The sequence below is a fragment of the Rhinopithecus roxellana genome, chromosome 11 (assembly GCF_007565055.1).
Source record: "Rhinopithecus roxellana isolate Shanxi Qingling chromosome 11, ASM756505v1, whole genome shotgun sequence".
Lineage (NCBI taxonomy): Eukaryota > Metazoa > Chordata > Mammalia > Primates > Cercopithecidae > Rhinopithecus > Rhinopithecus roxellana.
In genome coordinates this window covers 63,860,619-63,883,452 of record NC_044559.1, presented here as the reverse complement: position 1 = coordinate 63,883,452, position 22,834 = coordinate 63,860,619, and the positions used below count along the sequence as shown (strand labels likewise).

At 42.1% G+C, this 22,834-nt stretch overlaps 1 protein-coding gene and 1 long non-coding RNA gene across 3 annotated transcripts in view; one reads left to right on the top strand and one right to left on the bottom strand.

Annotated features, from left to right (window-relative positions):
- The window catches only part of LOC115900455, a 36,456-nt gene extending 20,494 nt beyond the window's left edge, over positions 1 to 15,962 (bottom strand). The window contains exon 1 of one of the 2 annotated variants that reach the window (XR_004060135.1): positions 15,885 to 15,962. This is a non-coding gene — a long non-coding RNA (uncharacterized LOC115900455). Of the gene's footprint in view, positions 1 to 9,849; positions 9,942 to 15,884 lie in introns of those variants that run through there. The other variant, XR_004060136.1, reaches the window with a different exon arrangement.
- The window catches only part of LIPA (lipase A, lysosomal acid type), a 39,472-nt gene that overhangs the window by 8,921 nt on the left and 7,717 nt on the right, over positions 1 to 22,834 (top strand). Inside the window, exons 4-8 of the mRNA XM_010379603.2 lie at positions 14,681 to 14,879; positions 16,077 to 16,186; positions 18,158 to 18,294; positions 19,849 to 19,995; positions 21,399 to 21,470. Coding sequence (XP_010377905.1) covers positions 14,681 to 14,879; positions 16,077 to 16,186; positions 18,158 to 18,294; positions 19,849 to 19,995; positions 21,399 to 21,470 — 665 coding nt within the window. The remainder of the gene's footprint in view (positions 1 to 14,680; positions 14,880 to 16,076; positions 16,187 to 18,157; positions 18,295 to 19,848; positions 19,996 to 21,398; positions 21,471 to 22,834) is intronic.

Sequence of the window (22,834 nt, the reverse complement as noted above, 5' to 3'; positions counted from 1 at the left end):
TTAATACACACAAAAATACTGCTACACATTCATACTATTTCCAAGCAATTACAAAATATATTAAAACATTATTCATTTTTTGGTACCACATTCCTTGTGGAACCTGAGTCTACAGCTGAATGGTGAGCATCTTTCAGTCCTGTTGCCATGGGCCTCTTTGACTTACTGTGTAGCCTCACTTGGAGATTGGGTTTTTTTTGTGAACACAGGGCTTGGCCACATGGCTTGTCTGCCCATGTTTGCTTAAAAGCTTTACCTAACTGCTCTTTTCTCTGCCAGCCTTCCTGTTCTCATTCATCCTACATGGTTTTGCAGGATTAAGTTTCTTAAAACTCAGCTATAATTATGTGAAATTGCCATTCAGCAAGCTTCAGAAGTCTCAGAAATGAAGATATACACTGTTCCGTAAATATTCCGTCCTAGCTGGTATTTGTACTTTTCACCTCCATTCTGTATAGTAGTGGCCCTTGGCTACTTGTGCAGTATGTGCATGTTGTTTCCCATCATTAAGCAACCTTCTTAGAAAGTGTTGAGTAACCCTTTGCTCCTGAAGGGAACTGAAATTCAGAAATTAATCCTTCACAGGGAAGTGGCTCTGTTTTCATCTGCTCAGCCTTATTTCAGAAAGTCATAGGGAGTTAGCACTAGAGGGATCTCAGATTCCTGCCTGGGCTAGGGATTTTTGGTTTTTAACACACTTCACTGGTGGGTTCCTAGGTAGAATTCTTGGTTTTGGCAACCTGTGTTCTAGGTTGGATAAGACAGCCAGGTTCAAATAGGGAAAGGAATTTGCCGCAGGTCGGAGGGTCATGGGCTGGCCTGTCTAACTACAGATTCAGTGATCTTTGAACTGGAGAATGTGGCCTTACATACTAAATATTAACCAGTTGATCCCGTGATAGGCACAATATATATTTTATTAAGGAAATACATACTGGTCTTGCATTAAATACATAAAACAACAAGGCAGATTTACTTCTTGCCTGACTAGGAAATTGGCCAATCATCAAAACACCAAGAGTGGCACATTTGTATCTGAAAGGTACGCATCAGATTGCCAAGTGGGTGAAGTGGCGCCGTAGACTGTGAAAGCCTGGAATGACTGCCTTCAGCATCCAAAAACAGGCTTTTCAACTGTGGCCTCAGCAAAGATTCCCCAGGGGTTGCCCATTGAGCTATCAAGAGTCATACCTGAAAATTCACAGCATGGCTTGTGAGTTAAGTCTTTAGAAGGAGACTATCAGCTTGTATTTTGCTTTGATTGTTTATTTTAGAATTCTGGTTGATTTCTAGATTTTTCTTTCTTTATAGAAAAATCCTTCACTTCTAAAGAAACTATTTTTTGAATCACTGCAGTGCTCTAACAGGCTATACATAGGCCTTGGTGATCGGGGATGTAATTCCTCACCCCTGATGGTGCTGAACAGATGTGGGTTCATTAATCAATGCCTGAGCTTGGTGACTTGAGCTGAGCTCAGGCTCATGTAGCACTCTGATGGTGCGTTGGGTAGGGGATTGCATTCAGAACCTTTGCCTAATGGAGCAGCATAAGTGAGGTCAGCCGTACAGTTTGTCTCATAGGCCCAGGATGGGATCAGAGCAGAGAGCCGAGTGGAAAGGAACACAGTGCTCTGCCCTGTCCCCTTCCCTCCTCTTCCTCCTGGTTACCGCTCTGACCTGTCCTCTGTCTTCAACCTAATTTTCACTCTTCAGGGAGGATTTCCTCAGCCTCTCACAACAGATCAGGCACCTGGCTACAGATTCTCATAGTTCTCTGTGTTTTTCTTCATTACAATTAAGACAATAAACAATATATTATTATGTAGATGATGATGTGTGTGACCTCTGTCATCCCCACCAGACTCTGTGGGGGTGAAGACTTTTCTGATTCTCTTTAAATGGTAAATTGCTTTAACTCCAGGCTGCAGTCTACCCAAGTATGCTCCTGCAACCCTCCTGTGACACTGCGATTTAATAGTGTCCCCTGCTCAAGGCCACACTGCATTAAGGATTTCCTACTCCTGGGCTCCTAGGAGTCCACGAACACAACTTGAAAGCTTCCTGTGGTGGGTAAAACTTGAAGCTGTATTGCCTCGTGATTAAGGTGAGCATGTGAAGAGCCACCAGTCATGGGTGTAAGTTCTGGCTCTACTATTTAACTAGCTGTGTGACTTGGCAATTTTCTTTACCTCTCGAAGTTTTGACTTATTCAATTATTAAACAGGAAGAATAATACTGGCTACTTCGTAGACTGTTGTGAAGATTTGATAAGGCCTGTGAAATATATTATAATAAGTGCAGGTGATGCAGTTTCTTTTAAGACATTTATTTATTTAAAATATTTAAATGAATAAATAAATATTTTAAAAGTCTCGTCCTGTCTCCCAGGCTAGAGTGCAGTGGTACGATCATAGCTTACTGCAGCCTCAAATGATCCTCCCTCAGTCTCCCAAAGGGCTGGGATAACAGACATGAACCATGGTGCCCAGCCTCTGTTTTTAATTTTGAAATATCAATGTGGATTTGATGGTGGTCTTTGATATTGACTTCTTCAGGATTAAGCCCTCCATGACAGGGATGTATTCTAGATTGTATGCAAAGGAGGAAGATGCCTTTGTTTACAATGGACAGAAGTAAGAAAAGTAAGAAATGTCATAGAACTATGTCTGGGGGTCAGGTGACACGTGCTGTGTCATCTCTAGCCCTGTGTCCCCTGAAAGTGCTTTCTTCTGTGGACCCTCTGCTCCTTCTGTTGAGGGAGCATTTTGGATGAGAGCTGGATAATTTCCCAAAATTCAGTCAACTGTGAAACTCTGGAACTCAAGTTGCTGTGCTGCAAAGCTGTCTGAGGACAGGCCATGGTGACAGAGAGGGGCAGGGAAGACAGAAAGGCAATTTGGCATGGAGATGATGGGCACATTTGTCACATGACCTGGGTTTGATTCCCAGCTCCATCATATACTAATTGTGTGTCCTGGGTCAAATGATTTATTCTCTCTAAGCCTCAGAGGCCCCAAAGGAGGAAGAATGATGTAGATGGCCCAGCACCATCCTGGGTGCATGGAAAACTCTAATTATGACAATGTCCTGGAAAGTTCTGCAGTGAACAAGACAGACCACATCACTGCTTTCATGTTGCCTGGTGATCAGAGTGACTATTGCTAGTGGTGGAGAAAACAGCATGGAACGGCATGGAACGGTTTTCTTCCCTGCTCTGTGATGCAGGGCGCTCCTGTTGTGTTCACTCTTGCAGGCCACCTGCTCCCTAGCAGGGTGACAGTGAAGTGTGAGTGCAGTGGACTGCACAGTGGCAAAGGCCATGTGACTCTCTGAATGTGTCCTGTGGACTGGTCAAGCGCTGTGCTCTGTGTGAATCATCAGGTGAACTCTCATACAATTCTAGGGTGTAAGAACTCCTATTACCTCCTGTTTTACAGATGAGGAAACCAAGGTTTATAGGGGTTAATTAACTTGCCCAAGATAAAGCAGCTGATGGGTAGTGAAGGTGGGAGTCACACAGCCGGTGACTGTTCCTGCCCACTTGGTCCTCTTCTCAGGCCTGAGAACAGCTATGATGTCCGTGATAAAGTCACACTATGGAAAGTATCTGACTTAGATGTCCTGTATCTGCTAGATGTCCTGCTTCTGCCTACTACACCAACTCAGAGAGCTGTTAGGTGACTTATTTGAGATAATACATGTAAAGCGCTTAAGTGCTTAGCATGGTGCCTGACACATTTTCAACATTTAGTACAGTCTTGCTGTTACTATGATTATATTACCTGGGCCAAAGAATACCACTTCACTTTATCCTTCTTCATAGTGGTTGTGTTCTAATAATATTTTATTACATTTACAGTTGACTCTTTAACAACATGGGGGTTAGGGGTGCTGGCCTCCAGAGCTATTGAAAACTGTATATAACTTTTACATTCCTGAAAATTTAACTAATAACCTACTGTTGACCGGAGGGCTTACCTATAATGTACCTAGCCGATTAACATATATTTTGTATGTTATATGTATTATATACTATATTCTTACAATAAGTAAACTAGAGAAAGAAAATGTTATAAGGAAATCATAAGGAAAAGAAAATGTATTTACTATTCATTAAGTGGAAGTGGATCATCATAAATGTCTTCATTCTCATGTTGGAACAGGCTAAGGAAGAGGAGGAAGAGGAGGAAGAGGAAGAGTTGGTCTTGGTGTCGTATAGCAGAGGTGGAAGAAGGGGAGGAAGTGGAAGGGCAGACAGGAGAAGTAGGCACATTCAGGGTAACTTTATAAAAATACATTGTAATTTCTGACCTTTTTTCATTTCCCTAGAAATGTTTCTATAGAATAGCAACTCTTCCATCATTCGCTTTAGTTTCAGTGCCTGTATCGTAGAAGCGTCAATGTTGTAAAGGAAGTCTTGAATAATTGCAATTGCCACCCTTCTTCTGAACTGTCTAATATCAGTTTGTTTTCTGGCACTGCATCTCCCATGTCTTCTTCCCCATAGTCTGGTGCTGTTTTAGAAGCACTCATCTCCATCAAGTTATCTTCTGTAAATTCCTCTGGTGTGTATATTAGCTCTTGACTTTATTTAAGATGCATATCTTGAAACTCTTTACCTGCTCCCACCCTCCACCTTTTTGCCATATCCACAATCTTTTTCTTGATTTCCTTGATTGGCTAAGTCATGGTATGGATTCTGTGAAGTCATGTACAACATCTGGACACAATTTTCTCCAGCAGGAATTTATTGTTTCAGGCTTGATAACTTTAACAGCTTTTTCTGTAACAGCAGTGGCATCTTCAGTGGTATAATTCTTCCAGACCTTCATGATGTTCTCTCTGTTGGGGTTCTCCTCCATAACATTGTCCATCCTTTCCATAGTGTATGTGTGTAATGAGCCTTAAAGGACCTTATGACCTCCTGATTTAGAGACTGAATTAAAGATGTGTTTAGGGGCAAGTTGACCACTTTGATGACTTTGATATTGAATTCATGGGGTTCTGTGTGGCCAGAGGCATTGTCCAATATCAAAAGAACTTTGAAAGGCAGTCCCTTACTGGCAAGGTACTTCCTGACTTCAGGAAAAAAGCATCAATGGAACCAATCTGGAAAAATAGTTCTCATTGTGCAGACCTTCTTATTGTACAGCCAAAAGACTGACAGCTGATGTCTATATTTTCCCTTCAAGGCTCAGGGATTAGCAGATTTATAGATAGTGGCAGACCTGACCATCAACCCTACTTCATTTGCACAGAACAGTAGAGTTAGCCTATCCCTTCCTGCCTTAAGTCCTGGTGCTTGCTTCTCTTCCTTACTAATAAATGTCTTTTGTGGGATTTGTTTTTTTTCCAGAATGGAACACTTTCATCTGCATTAAAAACCTGTTCAGGCAGATACATTTTCCTCCAGGAGCTTATATGTGGCCTCTTGGCTGGCAGAAGCTGTTGCTTCTGTTATCTTGGCATATTTTTAAAGTTTTTAAAATTTTTAATTCTTAAAATTAATTAATTTTTGGCTTTTTAGAGATGACATCTTGCTCTGTCACCCAGCTGGAGTGCAGTGGCATCATTATAGCTCACTGTAACCTCAAACTCCTAGGCTCAAGCAGTCTTCTTACTTCAGCCTTCTAAGTAACTGGGACTACAAACACGTGCCAAACATAGTCAGCTAATTTTTAAAACAATTTTTGATAGAGATGGGATCTCATTGTGTTTTTCAGGCTGGTTTTGAACTCCTGGCCTCAAGACATCCTCCCACTTTGGCCTCCCAAAGTCTGGGATTACAAACATAAGCCACTGTGCCTGGTCTGTCTTGGCATTTTAAAAGCCAAACAAACCTCTTTGTAAAATTATCAAAGCATCTTTTATTGGCATTAAATTCTCCAACTTTAGATTCTTCGCCTTCTTTTTTCTTTAAGTTGTCATACAATGACTTTGCTTTTTCTGAATCTTAGAGTCTAGAATCTATTCTTGCTTTATCTTGAATATAAGAGTCTAGAATCATATTAGGGCAATTCTGCACCCACATAAAAGCTGCATTTTCAATATGAGATCAAAGGTATTTCAGAAAAAGTGCAAGGTTTTGGCACTTCCTGTCATAGCTACAATGACAAATGGCTTCACAAATTTTCTTTCCCTTTTTTTAACAGTTGTCTTTATGTGTCATTTATCTTGAAATGAAGATAATTGAAGCAGCAGACCTTAATCTATGACACATATCAAGCAATCCAACTTTTTCTTGTCTGGACTTTTCTCTGCTTTTTGGGGGCACTCCCAGACCACTATTAGTTCTTCGTATGGGTCCCATGGTGTTACTCAAGTTTTGTGATATTGCACTAAACATGATGGAAAGCATATGAGAACTGCAAGAGATCACTGTTTACTGCAATATGCATTTATTGGAGAGACGAACTGCTCACGTGGAGATGATTAGTGTCATGGGAAATTTAAGCAGATATTTACGACACTTGAGCTCACCACAAGAGCAACAGGAGGCGGCTACAAAATTATTATAGTAGTACACAATATACTCTAGTTAATTTTATGCAGTTATGATTTAATACCACATCTTTACATTTGTTCACATTTCTCTTAACTGTCAATGGCACCGTGTGTGGTCTGTAAGTGAGTGTCTAAGTTTCGAAAATATTAACTTTTTATACTTTGTGTATATTTATGGTAATAAATAAAAAATAGGCCAATATCTAAATATATTTTATATATTCATGACATACCTAACCTTTTAGTAACTTTTTATTATTTCTAGACTAGAGTTGGTCTGTTTTTCTCAAATTGTTGCAAATCTCCAACAAATCTTTCAATGTTTATTGAAAAAAAAATTCATGTATGAGTGGACCTGTGCAGTTCAAACCTGTATTGTTTAAGGACCAACTGTATAGATTTATTATTGTTACTATCAGGGGCCATTATTTATTCAGCTTTACTGTGTATTAACTACTTCATCATTCTCACTTTAGAAAAGAACACCTATATTTCAGAGAGTCGAGCAAATCCTACGAAGTTTTGTAGCCAGTAAGAACTGAGGTCTGCTTCATGCTAATGCCGTGGTGTCTGACCTCCTCCTTGTTCTCTGTTTTGGTTCTGCCCTGGACCTCAGCTGGTTTCTCACATGTGTTTTGGAGTGTGACAGAGTCCTATTCGGACTCAGCATCCTGGCAGAGAAGGCCAGTGCCTTGGGAGGCAGGAGGAACTTCCCCACCCACCCGGTCATCTTCCTCCTGCGGAACTGTGGACTCAGCACATTCAGTTTCGGAGCCTGAGTAATCCCCTCCTGGCTTCCACCCACACTGGGAAGGCAGCGTCATGGTGGACTGGCACTGGGCTGCTTCTTTGTCAGTTTTGTCCTATAGGGCCATGATGAAATCACTTGCCATCTTCAGGCTGAGAAATGGTCCTTTAGTCTTTTCCCTTAATCCCCAGCCCTCCTAGAGCCACCCGTAGGGCACAGCTGGGGAAGGGAGTCCTTGATCTGTCATGCTGGTTTGTCACTCAGACAAACAGGGCTTCAGGGTGCCTGAGTGCATTGAGCAGGTTGGGCCTTGGAGGAGCTGCCTGAGCAGGCGAGGCTGAGTGGGTGCCTCTCCTTTCATTCCCTATCCCCTCCATCTACTAGAGATTACTTTCTTCAAGCACTTTGTCCATATCCTCTCAAAAATAGCTTCCTGCCTTCAGCCAGAAGCCCTCAGTGTGTTCTAGAGACTTCTGTCTTGTTAACCTTCTATCCCTAGCAAAGCAGTGAAAAGCATGGCCTGTGGTGTCAGACACACCTTGTTAGACTCCAACTCCCCCGCTTCCTAGCTCTTGTTCAGCCTTGGGCAAGTTACTTGACTTCTCTGCCACAATTCCCTGTTCTGTTAAATGGCAGTAGTGCCAACTTCAAAAGATTTTCAGTACAGTACCTACAGCATATAAGCATGCAGTCGGCGCTAGCTATCATTTCAATCAGCTATTCTCAGCAAGGTGAAGTGAAATCTGAAATAGTTCACTGGAAGATGTGAGCGGCAATAGATTTTACCTTCCCAGAGAGAAACATCCTTTGCCAGTAAATCCTTAAATCCTTGTTTGGTGGTGGGATGGGAAAGAACCACGTTGTACCTTCCTTTCTTCCCCCTGCTGGGAGCAGGTGAGAGAAGTTGGCAGACAGTTGGCTGGGCCTGCTTCCAGCGTCCAGTCAATTCCATTCCCTTTTGTATTCACCCAGTGCCAGAGGGAAGGGGCAAGCAGTTTAGCAGCCATTTTTAAAGGTTTCCCACGCTAAGATTTGATACTATTTTCTTTGTTGAGGATGCCTAATGGAACCGCCGTCTCTGGAAACTCAGTAAGTTATGTCCTCTGTATCTCCCTCCTCAGAAGAGACTTTTTTGTTCTCGGATGAAAGGAAACTGGCCCAGCCTGGAAAGATGTGCATCCCATGAAGTCCTTCCTATTCCCTGTGTTCCCAGGTCAGACAAGGCACTGGACTTTTCCTAGTTGTTCCCCAGACTGGCCGCGCATCAGAATCAGGCAGGGAGGCTTTCATGTGCGCACTGGTCCCACCTGGCCAAGGCCTGGGTGCAGTGTCAGCTCTCTATTCATCTGGCTCCTATGTTTTCTCCAGAACCCTTTGTGGAAACATCTGTCTCTTACTTAGAATCCAGGTCAAATGTTTGTCCCTCTGGCCAAGTAACTTTCTCCTCCTTCTGGGCCTTCCTGAGTGGTGTTCTAGCCTTCTTCTTCCTGGGCTAGACAGTCATTGTGTGTCTGTCTCCCTAGAGGATGCAGCTCCCTGTGGGAGGGAGCAGGGTTACCCATCTTTGCATTCCTAGCATCTATTAGGTTGGGGCAAAAGTAATTGTGGTTTTTGCCTTCCTTTTTTATGTCATGGGGGTGGGGGCTAATGGAATCCCTCTCTGTCACCTAGGCTAAAGTCCAGTGGTGCGATCTTGGCTGACCACAACCTCCACCTCTTGGGTTCCAACAATTCTCTTGCCTCAGCCTCCTGAGTAGCTGGGATTACAGGCACCCACCACTGAGGTTTTGCCATGTTGGCTAGGCAGGCCTCAAACTCTTGACCTCAGGTGATCCGCTCGCCTTGGCCTCCCAAAGTGCTGGGATTACAGGCGAGCCACCGTGCCCGGGACTGCCATTGCTTTTTAGGGGCAAAAACCGCAATGACTTTTGCAACAACCTAATAGCAGTGGCTGCTACTCAGTAGGCACCACTAAAGGTTTGCACAAAACGTAATGTGTGTTTTCAAGTCACTTCTTGATATTTTACCTTCTAGTGCACTGCTTAAGATATAGCAGATTTCCATTAAAAACTTTTCACCTGAATGTGGAGGACACAGCTGAGTGGCCTCCATTGCTCTAAAGCCATGCCATTTGTCAGACATTTACCTTTCTTCATCAGTCCCTTTCCTCATCTGCCAGCATTTCCCATGAGAAAACAGTGTGGTCTGCAGTACCCTTTGCAGTGCTTGGCCCTGATTCTCCAGATTTGAAAACATTTAGCTTGTAAAGAATAGATTCACTGTTTCCTTCCCATCTGGTGCATCTTTTGTGTCTGTTGTTAATTGAGCTTTTGTATTCAGCTTGAAGTAGGGGATGGAAGAACCCAAACAAACAAAAAAGGACAATTAGAAAAATAGTGGCTTTGACTTGTTCTTTAGAAGGCTCCTTCAAAGGATAAAGTAATTCCCTGAGAAAAGTGTTGTGCAGGTGTGAATTAGGTCTGGTGGAACAAGGTTATATACAGATGTTCTTAGAAGCTGCTCAGCTACCCTAGGCATGGTCTCCTGGGTAGCACATGCTCCAGCTGTCCACATGCCATTCCTTGCTTAACACTCACCTCCCAGGAAAACTGCAGTAGCTCCTCATTGCCCTTGGGAATCCAGGAGTTATTTATTGGGGATGTTTAAAGACTTTCCTGATATGTCTTCAACTTGTCAACTTCCACATTTCCCCATTCAAAGTTCCTGGAGGTTAGAGAGGGAAGTACAGGGACTTCATGGAAATTTTGAACATTCCCCATCGAGAGAAGGTGGGGAGCTGAGTCCTGGTCCCGTGCATTGGCCAACATCTCCCCTCCCAGCCTCTGTCCTGTCCTGGCCTGGCTGCCACACATCACCCTCCTCCTCCTCTCGCAATTATCCTTGCCCCAGGGCCCTCTCTGGTTTCAAACCATTCCTGCCTTTCTCTGGACACTCTCCCCTGAGGAGTGGACTAGGCAGCCCCGGGTTTTCCGTGTTAACTGCAGAGGCACAGATTGGAACAAGTGCCAAGGAATTAGGCCACCTACCGAGCCTTCCTCTTGCCTCACTCTGACTCTCCATCCTGAGAGAAGACGATTGCAGTTGTTTTTGTTGGAAATGACCTGACCTGTGGGAGCATCCCGTTCCTGGCCTTTGAAAGTCAAGTCGCCTTCCTCATGACCTAGCCCCCGATCACTCTTGGTGGGTGAAAAGTGTCTCAACATACCCAAGGAGCTGTGGCGTGAGCAGGAAAGCCCCTCTTTCTAGAAAGTATTAGGCGCCATCAGTAGGGCAGAGCCACTGCATCATACACCTCCCAGTCACCATTCTCACTGCATTGTACAGTTACCATGAGATGATGCTGCTGCCTGCAGTTACACATTTTTCAACTATAATTTAGTAATGAATTAATTTTGGTAATTATTATTGTCACACTGACGTTTATAATTTTGAATTTTTAATGATCATTTTACATATTTTCCCAGCTGGATTATCATCTTCTTCATTGAAGCCAAGAAGCCTGTGCATAAGATGCTGTATCTACCACAGTGCCTTCCACATACACTTTCATAGTAAATTTAGTCTTGTTACTATCACATTAAAATGAACCTTTGAAGGCAAAGATGAGCACATAAAGCAGCCTTAATATTGTCCTATTTGCGTTCTATTTTCTCCCCATGGGTAGAAGTTCATCTACATGGCCCTGGCATTTCTATTTTGTCATTAGAAAATCACAGCAGCCAGACATGATGGCTCACTTCTGTAATCCCCACACTTTGAGATGCCAAGGCAAGAGAATCACTTGAGGCCAGGAGTTTGAGACCAGCCCGGGCAACATAGTAAGACCTCACCTCTATGAAAATTTTTTTAAAAGATTGGCTGGATGTTGTGGTACACGCCTGTAATCCCAGTTCTTCAGGGACCTGAGGTGGGAGGATCACTTGAGTCCAGGAGTTTGAGGCTGCAGTGAGCAGTCATGCCACTGCACTCCCGTCTAGGTGATAAGACGAGACCTTGTCTCTCTTAAAAAAAAAAAAAAAAAAAGTTGTAGGAATCATTTTATACTCTTGGCCTGGGGTCCTGCTATTTTAACAACATGAGGGTACAGCACCCCTAGGTTGTACAACTCCAGGGAGTACCATGTATATTTTCATGTATGTGAGCAGTGCCTTCCGGAATGGTCTACAGAAGCTACCTTGCAGCAGAACTGTCATTTAAAAACAATTTGCTAGTTACCAAATCTATATTAGGGCATTAGCAGAAATGAACGTTTGTCAATTCACTTATAGTCTTATCATCCAGACAAATCATTCTTCTCATTTTTCCTTGGTATTTTACACTCCTCTTTGGTGTACATTATTTTTGCATAGCTGTAATTCAGAGTAGTCTATAATTTTGGATTTTGCTTTCTCTTTTACCTTTTACAAGGTATGTTATAAGCTTTTCTATGCTGTCACTGTCCTTGTCATGGTTGATGGACAATTATTGTACCAAGTGGATTTCAATGAATTATTTGACCACTTGACAATTAGCTTATTTCCAGTTTTTCACTATTGTAAAGAATGAGCAGGGGACAAAGAAGCTCTCATTTGTTCACTGTGACCTGTGTGTCAGTCACTATGCTGGATACTTACTCACCTCACTTATTCCTCTTAATAATTATTTTTGGAACTGAGACGCAGACTGGTTAAGCAACTTAATTATATGAGTTGATGTATAGTCAACTCTTACTGTGTGTCAGACACTTTGCTACTTACTTTTCATATAATATCTCATATCTCACTATGTCCTATAAAATGTGTGTTGTCATTTCTACTCTTCAGGGAGTGATATTAATTTTAGGAGAAGTTTCCCCAAGGTGTCACGTCAGAACTTGGAGAGGACAGAGTTGAGCCTAGGTTTGTCTGAGCTGTCTAAAACTCATGGTCAGGCTGGGCGTGGTGGCTCACACCTGGGTGTAATCCCAGCATTTTGGGAAGCCGAGGTGGGCAGATCGCTTGAGTCAGGAGTTTAAGAACAGCCTGGGAACATGGTACTGTCTCTACAAAAAACACAAAAATTAGCTGGGTGTGGTGGTGCATGCCCAAAATCCCAGCTACTCAGGAGGTTGAGATGGAAGGATCAGTTGAGCCTAGGAGGTGGAGGTTGCTGTGAGGGGAGATCATGCCACTGCACTCCATCCTGGGCCACAGAGCAAGACCCTATCTCAATCAATCAATCAATCAATCAAATAAGTGAATAAAACTCATGGTCAGTATAATGTCAGCTCCATAGGGGTATTTTTTTTCCCTCTGTTTTTGTTCTCTGCTGTGTTCTCAGTGCTGAGAAGAATGCCTGGCACATAGTTGGTACTCAGTAAAGGCTTGTTTTGAATAACTGAATGGTCTCAGCATTAGGTAAGCAGCTTGAGGTCAGGTTTCTTTGGCTCCCACATCTTTGTTTTTTCTGCTGTATCACTGTCTCAGGTATAGGTGAGTAGAAAATAAATCCTCACAGGCAGACACAGACACATATATTTATGAATGTGTGTGTGTGAGTCTTTTTATCTATTTAACTTTTCTTCAGCTTTAAAAATTTTTATTAAATTTTATTTTTTAAAGCAGTTTTAAGTTCACAGCAAAATTGAGTGGAAGGTACAGAGATTTCCCATATACCTCCTGGTCCCCACACTCCCGTTATGAACATCCCCCACAGAGTGGAATTGTAATTGTTACAGCTGATGAACCTACATTCACATAAAGTCCATAGTTTATATTAGGGTTCACTTTTTTTTTTTTTTTTTTTTTTTTGAGACTGAGTCTCGCTCTGTTCCCTAGGCTGGAGTGCAGCGGTGCAATCTTGGCTCACCTGCAACCTCTGCCTCCTGGGTTCAAGCAATTCTCCTGCCTCAGCTTCCTGAATAGCTGGGATTACAGGCATGCACCACCACACCCAGCTATTTTTTTGTATTTTTAGTAGAGACAGGATTTTGCCATGTTGGCCAGGCTAATCTCAAACTACTGACCTCAAGTGATCCACCCGCCTCAGCCTCCCAAAGTGCTGGGATTACAGACGTGAGCCACCATACCCGGCCATTACAGTTCACTCTTGATGCTATATGTTCTATAGTTTTGGACAAATGTATGATGGCATGTATCTACCACTATAGTATCATACAGAGTAGTCTCACTGACCTAAAAAATCCTCTTTGCTCTGTCTATGAATGCCTTCCTCCCTCCTAACCCCTGGCAACCAGGATCTTTTTTACTGTCTCTATAGTTTTGTCTTTTCCAGCATGTCATGTAGAATGCAACCTTTACAGATCTTAGTAATATGTATTTAAGGTGCCTCTATGTCTTTTGGTGACTTGATAGCTCAATTCCTTTTAGGGCTAACACTCCATTATCTGGATGTAGCACAGTTTAGTTACCCATTCATTTACTGGAGCACATCTTGGTTGCTTCTAAATTTTGGCAATTATAAGTAAAGCTACTATAGACATCTCTATGCAGGTTTTTGTGTAGATGTAAGTTTTCAACTCCTTTGGGTAAAATACCAAGGAACGTGATTGCTGGATTATGTGGTAAGAGTATGTTTAGTTTTGTAAGAAACTGCCAAACTTTTCCAATGTGATGCTACCAGTCTGCATTTCCACCAACAATGAATGAGACTTCCTATTCCTTCCCATCCTGTTCAGCAGTTGGTGTTTTCAGTGTTTTTAGATGTTGCTCATTCTGATACATGTATAGTGGTGTCTCATTATGTGTGATCTTTTTCTTTACTTTGGTTTAATTTGTTAGGAATTATTGTGAGAAATGCAATTATGAAAGCAAATTGTAAAAACATTTTACAAGTTCTTTTTTTTTTTTTTTTTGAGACGGAGTCTCGCTCTGTCACCCAGACTGGAGTGCAGTGGCCAGATCTCAGCTCACTGCAAGCTCCGCCTCCCGGGTTCACGCCATTCTCCTGCCTCAGCCTCCCGAGTAGCTGGGACTACAGGCGCCGCCACCTCACCCGGCTAGTTTTTTTTTTGTCTTTTTAGTAGAGACGGGGTTTCACCGTGTTAGCCAGGATGGTCTCGATCTCCTGACCTCGTGATCCGCCTGTCTCGGCCTCCCAAAGTGCTGGGATTACAGGCTTGAGCCACCGCGCCCGGCCTTACAAGTTCTTAAAAATATATTATATTGATTTTTGTTTTTGCTGCTTACATAAGTGTGTCTTATTAGTGGATATGCAAAAAATGGTCCAGTTTCACTGCTACCTTGCCAGTGCTGTTTTAAAAAAATTCTTTGCTAATGTTATATGGGAATACATCAACACCTCAATCTTTCAATTTATTTCTAGTTCATTATTTGCTTATGGATCTTTTACGAATGTTCTATTTAGCAAGATATCATATTTCTTTTGAAGCCTGGTGCCACTGCCTCCTAAACGATGAATGTTTTTCAGGTCCCAAACCAGTTGTCTTCCTGCAACATGGCTTGCTGGCGGATTCTAGTAACTGGGTCACAAACCTTGCCAACAGCAGCCTGGGCTTCATTCTTGCTGATGCTGGTTTTGACGTGTGGATGGGCAACAGCCGAGGAAATACCTGGTCTCGGAAACATAAGACACTCTCAGTTACTCAGGATGAATTCTGGGCTTTCAGGTATATTTGAATTGATAATGGCATGGATGTATGTCCTTAGTACTCTTAAAGCAGGCAACAGGATTCCAGCAGAAGAGGCAGATAGGTGGGTAACTCTGAAGTTGTAGGAGAGGGGAAGTTGGTGTCTTTTGAAAAGTTTTAAACGTTGCTAGGAATTTAATGACTAGCAGTAAGGTAAATTTTAAAAAAATGATTACATTAAGATTTACATTTAGTTAGGAATTCTTAAGTTATTTTGGCATTTCTGGTGGTGTGGATGCTGCTGGGTAAATGTTGCTCCATAACTTTCCTCTTTTCTCCATAAATATATAATCCAGATGTTCACGTTTCTTCTTTCCAGAAATTATCCTTTCCTCCCTCTTACTTCTGCCTCTGCCAATTAATTGCTGTATGACGTTGGACATCTTACATAAGTCTCCTGTGTCTCGGTTTCCTCATTTGTAAAATGGAGCATAAGAAACACCTACCTCGTAAGGTCACTGGGGGCTAAAGGAGAGGATGCAGAGAAGGAGCCTCCACAGAACCTGGCACATTGTATGAACTTGCTAGGGGTTGGCTCTTCTCCTGCCATGGCAACATGAGCACGCCTATACCCATATACACACTTGGGTTTTGGTCTATGTTTTGATACCAGGTATCAGAGAAAGTCTGCAGCACTATAGCAGCCTTCAGGCTGGCTTCCCATTTTTAAAACCAGAGGCACCCCTAAGGACATGAAATACAAGAATGAGAGCTTTTACCAAAAGGCATATACAAGAATAGGTTTATGGTCACGCTATTTGTAACAGTGGAAAACAGGAAACTACCCAAATGCATGTCAGCAGTGAATGGATAAAGTGTTGTATATTTTTATAGTAGAATAAGAATGAACAACTTACAATTATATGCAGCAAAAAATGGATGAAGCCAGATACAGAAGAATACACGCTGTATAATTCTACTTACAGAAATATTTAAAAACAGGTGAAACTAATTTCTGGTGTGAAAAATGAGGACAATAGTTACCTTTGGTAGACACAACTGGAAGAGAGCCCAGGGGGGCTTCTGCGGTCCTGCTAGTGGTGTTTCCTGGACTCACTGCTGGTTTTCCCAGCTGTGTTTAGTTTGTGATAACTCATCAAACTGCATACTCAGTATGGGTGTGCTATTCTATTTTATGTACTATTTCAATGAAAGAGTTCCTTCCTTGGATTACAGTTACGATGAGATGGCAAAATATGACCTACCAGCTTCCATTAACTTCATTCTGAATAAAACTGGCCAAGAACAAGTGTATTATGTGGGTCATTCTCAAGGCACCACAATAGGTATGTATGTAAATACAACTAGAAGTTGATATAAATTCTTCATTACAGAGTTTGTACTTTCCTTAAAAGTGACATATAAAAAGATGTTAGTTCAAATTCCATTTGTTTTTAAATGCCAAGCAGAAATAATGAATAAGATACGGAATTTTGGTAACATTTAGTCTTCTGTGAAAATTCATGGTATATGGTTCTCTTGAAATTGAAGAAATTAATGTAAGCCACAATACATTATATGTTTTCCTAGATAAAGCAAGATAGGGATGTGAGAGGGTAGAAAACAAATAGTTTCTTAATTCAGAGGCTTATATAAAGAAAACAAGAAAATATACTGCCTTCTGAAGTTAAGTAGAATATAACTAGAGTTACATTTGGTTTACAAAAAATTTTGAAAAGTTATATGATTTTAATTTATGCTGATTATATAAGTAATGCATATTCACTGTAGAAAAGCAGAAGAACAGAAGATTTAGCAAAATTAAAGAAAATAAAAATTGCCCATAATTCTAGCAAGCAAGAGTTTTTGTAATTAGGGGCTAGGAACCTGTCCTATAATTTATTTAATTTCCCTTTTAATGTTTACTATGACTAACACCTTAGTGTTCCCGTCACATGCTTTCCTTAGAACATTCCTAGAAGGAGCCTTACTATATGAAAGATACGAATGTTTTTAAGGGTCTCAAAACATGTGGTTATATTGCCAGAAAAAGATGGAGTTAGGCATTTTTCTTTATTTATATTTCTTCTTTCATGATTTGCCTGCTTGAGCCCTTTGCCCCACTGCTTCCTAAAGTGACATTCTGGGACCAGGTGGCAAGACGTCAGAGAGGGTTGTATTAATTCGTTCTCATGCTGCTAATAAAGACATACCCGAGACTGCGTAATATATAAAGAAAAAGAGGTTTAATGGACTCACAGTTTAATGGATTGTGAGCTAGGGAGGTCTTACAATCATGGCAGAAGAGCAAGGGCAGACAAGAGAGTGAGAGCCAAGCGAAAAGGGGTTTCCCCTTATAAAACCATCAAACCTCCGCTGGGCGCAGTGGCTCATGGCTGTAATCCCAGTACTTTGGGAGGCCGAAGCGGGCGGATCATGAGGTCTGGAGATCGAGACCATCCTGGCTAACACAGTGAAACCCCGTCTCTACTAAAAATACAAAAAATTAGCCGGGCGCAGTGGCGGGCGCCTGTAGTCCCAGCTACTCGGGAGGCTGAGGCAAGAGAATGGCATGAACCCGGGAGGCGGAGTTTGCAGTGAGCCGAGATCGCGCCACTGCACTCCGGCCTGGGCGACAGAGCCAGACTCCGTCTGAAAATAAAAAACACAAAAAACAAAAAAACAACAAAAAATCACAATCAAATCTCTTGAGACTTATTCACTACCACAAGAACAGTACTGGGGAAACCGCCTCCATGGTTCAATTATCTCCCACCAGGTCCCTCCCACAACACATGGGAATTATGGGAACTACAATTAGAGATGAGATTTGGTTGGGGACACAGTCAAACCACAGCAAGGGTTAAAATATATTTTAAAGCTAGGGGATTCTAAATGTGTGAGTTCCTTTGAAATCATTGGTGGTTTATTTGAAAGTGGTGTCTGTAAATTGTTCTTTGGAGGAGGGGCATGGGGGGATAAAGGTGATGGGGTGAGGCTCTTGGAAATACAGTCTGTTATTTACATTGTAAAAGGAACTGGGAAGATTTTCTGGTTCCCCCAGCCTGGATTTCTTACAGTGCTTATCTAGGTTGAGATTTGGAACAAGCATTAACAAATGCTTGATTTACTAGTATAACCAAATTCAGTGTTAGGGCACACGGCAGTTCAGAGGGCCCCATGTCAAGTGTTTTGCCTCCTGCCGGTGGTGGTGCTTGCGTGGGTCTCAGGCCGCCACGAGAGGGCGGGCCTTTGTGTTTTCTGAGAAGGAAATCCCAGAAGATGGAATTCCTGTTTTCTTCCCTTTGTTCTCACAGGTTTTATAGCATTTTCACAGATCCCTGAGCTGGCCAAAAGGATTAAAATATTTTTTGCCCTGGCTCCTGTGGTTTCAGTCGACTTCTGTACTAGCCCTATGGCCAAATTAGGGCGATTTCCAGATCTTCTCATTAAGGTACTTGGACCCCTCCCATCCCTCTCCTCTCCTCTCCCCACAGATTTCCTCCTAGATCTGAAGAACTGGCAAGTGGAGGGAGAATCTCTGCCTTCTTCTCCTGCATTTTTTTTTTTGAGATGGAGTCTCGCTCTGTAGCCCAGGCTGGAGTGCAGTGGCCGGATCTCAGCTCACTGCAAGCTCCGCCTCCCGGGTTTACGCCATTCTCCTGCCTCAGCCTCCCGAGTAGCTGGGACTACAGGTGCCCGCCACCTCGCCCGGCTAGATTTTTGTATTTTTTAGTAGAGACGGGGTTTCACCGTGTTAGCCAGGATGGTCTCGATCTCCTGACCTCGTGATCCGCCTGTCTCGGCCTCCCAAAGTGCTGGGATTACAGGCTTGAGCCACCGCGCCCGGCCTTTCTCCTGCATTTTGATATCAGTGGAGCAGTGGGCTTTTCTTCTTCCGTTTACCCCTCCTTCCAGACCCGAGGAGGCCGGGGACGCCTGTCGTTCCCTGCACACTGGTGCCACGTGTACTCATGGTTAGCATGTGTCAGTACAGCTCTGCCCACCTCACAGGGAGAGCAAGGAGAGTCTGGGAGAAAATAATTTAAGCATTGGTGGAGTTGCCCTTTATCCCATGAGGGGAGCCTGTGCACAGAGGATGTAGGAGGTGGCAGGTAGGAAATGTTCCCAAAAGCCCATCCCTAGCTACACTCAGGGTGACCTAACAACACTATCATTATTGTATTTTATAATACGGCTCCTAAACACAGCCAGTAACTTTGTCAGGGCTCTGCCCTAAAGCTGTGGCACCTGAACCTCTGTTCAAGGAGGAAATAGATTTCATGAAAAAGAGTTTTAAGCCAGGTAAGAGCAGATGGTCTATTATGCATGCATTATATGTCTTTTATGAAATATGTTTGCACACACGCATATGAAATCCTGTATAGAAATATATATATGAAATCAGTATAACATCTCTCATGGGCCATTTAGAAGACTTTGATAGGAAAGATGGAAACTCAAGGCAGTCCTCCTGCCTTGGCCTCCCAAAGTGCTGGGATTACAGGCGTGAGCCACCATGCCTGGCCAATAAAAAAAATTTTAAAAACAAAATGAAACAAAAAACAAGTGATGGGCTGGATTTGGCCTGCTGGCCAATAGCATTGAATTAGATGGACACACCTCCAGCAGACATTACTGATCAATCATAGTCTTGACTGTTTCTTAGAAGTAACCACCGATCCATCAGTCACATGAAAACTACTTGGGATGGCCCTGGGAAGGGTGATCATTAAGGCTCTTTCCCATTGTAGAAGTCTGCTGTAAACTTATTTTTCTCCCTCCATCTCTTCATTTGGAGAATTTAAATACACCTCTGTAGTGTGTGAATTTTGCTTTGGTAAACTTCTGCAAAAGCATCCTGGTTTGATGTCCACTGGCTGCCATTCTCTCCTGAGACCATTTGTGGAGACATTGGGTACTTGTCTCTGCTTCTGAGGTGAGTCATGGAGACCTATGCACCAGCATGAAATGCTGAAATGTTCTTGGGTTTCTTTTTATTTTGTAGGACTTATTTGGAGACAAAGAATTTCTTCCCCAGAGTGCGTTTTTGAAGTGGCTGGGTACCCACGTTTGCACTCATGTCATACTGAAGGAGCTCTGTGGAAATCTCTGTTTTCTTCTGTGTGGATTTAATGAGAGAAATTTAAATATGGTATGCATGTTTATAGTAAGACTTGATTTTCTTTTATCTGTGAATGTGCTTATTTGTGTTGAATGATGTGGGAGAGGCAGGAATGACCTCATCAGAACTCTGACGGGTCTTTCATTTGAGAGGCACAAGCATGAACTTCGGCCAATGCCTAGAATATGGTACCACCTGCTGCTATCCTCAGGCTGGCTGTGGTCACCTTCTTATGTTGTACCTAGATGGAGTCTATTGAATGAGGAGATCTGTCACAAATTAAGTTGTAATATTTGTATTTACTCTAGTGATTTGTTTCTTTTAGAAATTATTATAAGTGGTAGACTTAAAGATGGGAACAGTAGACACCGGGGACTCCAAAAGGAAGGAGGGAGAGGGACAAGGGCTGAAGAACTTCCAGTTGAGTACTATAGCCAATATTGAGTACTGTGGTTATGGGATCAATAGAAGCCTGCATCTCAACATCATGCAAGCTATACTTGTAACAAACCTGCACATGTACCCCCCGAAAAAAAATTACTCTAAGTATTTAAATTTCGAATGGCCATTTACATACACATATGTGTATGCTTGCAGTGTGTGTGTATTTATAAAAATACATTTTATAAAATGTAAATCCATTTTATTTTATAAAATGTAAACCCGGCCGGGCGCGGTGGCTCAAGCCTGTAATCCCAGCACTTTGGGAGGCCGAGACGGGCGGATCACGAGGTCAGGAGATCAAGACCATCCTGGCTAACACGGTGAAACCCCGTCTCTACTAAAAAATACAAAAAACTAGCCGGGCGAGGTGGCAGGCGCCTGTAGTCCCAGCTACTCGGGAGGCTGAGGCAGGAGAATGGCGTAAACCCAGGAGGCGGAGCTTGCAGTGAGCTGAGATACGGCCACTGCACTCCAGCCCCCAGCCTGGGCGACAGAGCGAGACTCCGTCTCAAAAAAAAAAAAAAAAAGAAAATGTAAACCCTTGGCCGATACTATGCTCGTGTTTCTAAATGTATTTGTTTGTCATGTGGCATTTTGAAAAAAAAGGGTTACAATCCTGGAATAAAGGCCCTAAGGAATTTAAGTGCCATTTTTCTTTTGTCTGATAATTAAAGCAAGGTGTGATTGTTATATGAAATTTGGGAAATTCAGGAAAGCGTGAAGAAGAAAATGAAAATGCTCTGTAAACGCAACCCACACAGTCCCGTGCTTACCATATTGTTGCACCTCCTTCTTATGGACTCTGTGTGTGGTTGTATGTATTTTTATAGGACAGATTTTTAGTCAAATCATTTTTTTCTACCTCTGATCTCATATACTTGAGATTATGGCTCTAGTTTTTAGTGCTTTGAAGGGCAAAATACAATGTTTATTATCAATGTCACCTTAATGCTGTTTTCATTCTTCATTTCAATGTATTTATTTTGCAGTCTAGAGTGGATGTATATACAACACATTCTCCTGCTGGAACTTCTGTGCAAAACATGTTACACTGGAGCCAGGTAGGCATTCCGGGAGTGCATTTGGGGCTCATGTAAAATCAACATCAGAAAGGTCTGGGCATGAAAACCCTTCCCAAATAGAAAGACAACCTGCTTACAAATCTGATCCGGTTTTCTTCCGCAGAGTCCTGGGTTTTTGTCATCGTACTTGTGTTGCTTTTGATACCTGTAGTGGGGCACACTGTGTTATATGTGGGTTCACAAACAGCTACTGGGGTTGACATTTTTCTTTTCCCTCCTCTCCCTTCCTCAAATCTCAGGTTAATATATTCTCTCCCTTTCCCTCTCCCCGCCTTTCTTTTCTTCCCCGTTTCCTCCCCTCCATCTTTTTCTCATTGAGTCCTAGATTTGTTTTATTTCTGTGTTGCTTCATAAAGAGTGATTTTAAAGCCGTTTCGAAGATAGAAACCGCTGTTTCAACATTAACCCCTGATCGCAATATGCTTGGAACAGCAGTGAATAAACTGGAGCTTAACCAATGATAGATGTGAATGGGGGCCCCTGACTTTTGAAATGCAGTTTTGATTATTTTGTCACTTAAATAAGTCATGTTCATTCTAGAAAATTTAGAAACTACATGTAGAAAAAAATTATCTTAAAATAAAAATAGAATCATTCTATAACCCTAGACAGAGAGGAAATGCATATCCATAGATATTGAATGTCTCTGCATTCTATTCTATACCTCTTTTCAAAAAGATGCTGTTAAAGACATGGATAGAAATAGTAGATGTAGAAAGAGATTGATTTTTCTTCTGCTTACTGTTTTATAGCTTGCTTTTGTTTTTTCACCTGACAATATGTCAGGGACTTCTTTCTACCTCAGGACATAATTTTGTGCCATTTATTTTTCAGCTAACTTCATTTTGAATATGAAACAACTCACCATTTAAGCCCCAAACCAAGATACTGTAGGTGTCTTGAATAGTAATTTCAAAAAACACCTGGCAGTCACTGCTTGCATCAGAATCACCAAATTGCTTTAGAAAGTACACCCTTTAACAAATCATTGCTTTAAAAAAGTAATGGGAGTTGGGATTATAGTGGAACTCTTGGATTGGCTACCCTCCAGGCTTATAAAACAAAGACTTCTGTATCCCAATCATTTGGACTAGAGAATCTGTACTTTTTTTTTTTTGTTTTATTTTAATTTTTTGAGACGGAGTCTCGCTCTGTCGCTAGGCTGGAGTGTAGTGGTGCGATCTCGGCTCACTGCAACCTCCGCCTCCTAGGTTCATGTAATTCTCCTGCCTCAGCCTCCCGAGTAGTTTTATTATTTTTTAAAAAAAAATTTTATTGAGGTATAAGTGACACACAGTATTTAAAGTGTACAATTTGATATATTTCAGTGTTTATATACACCT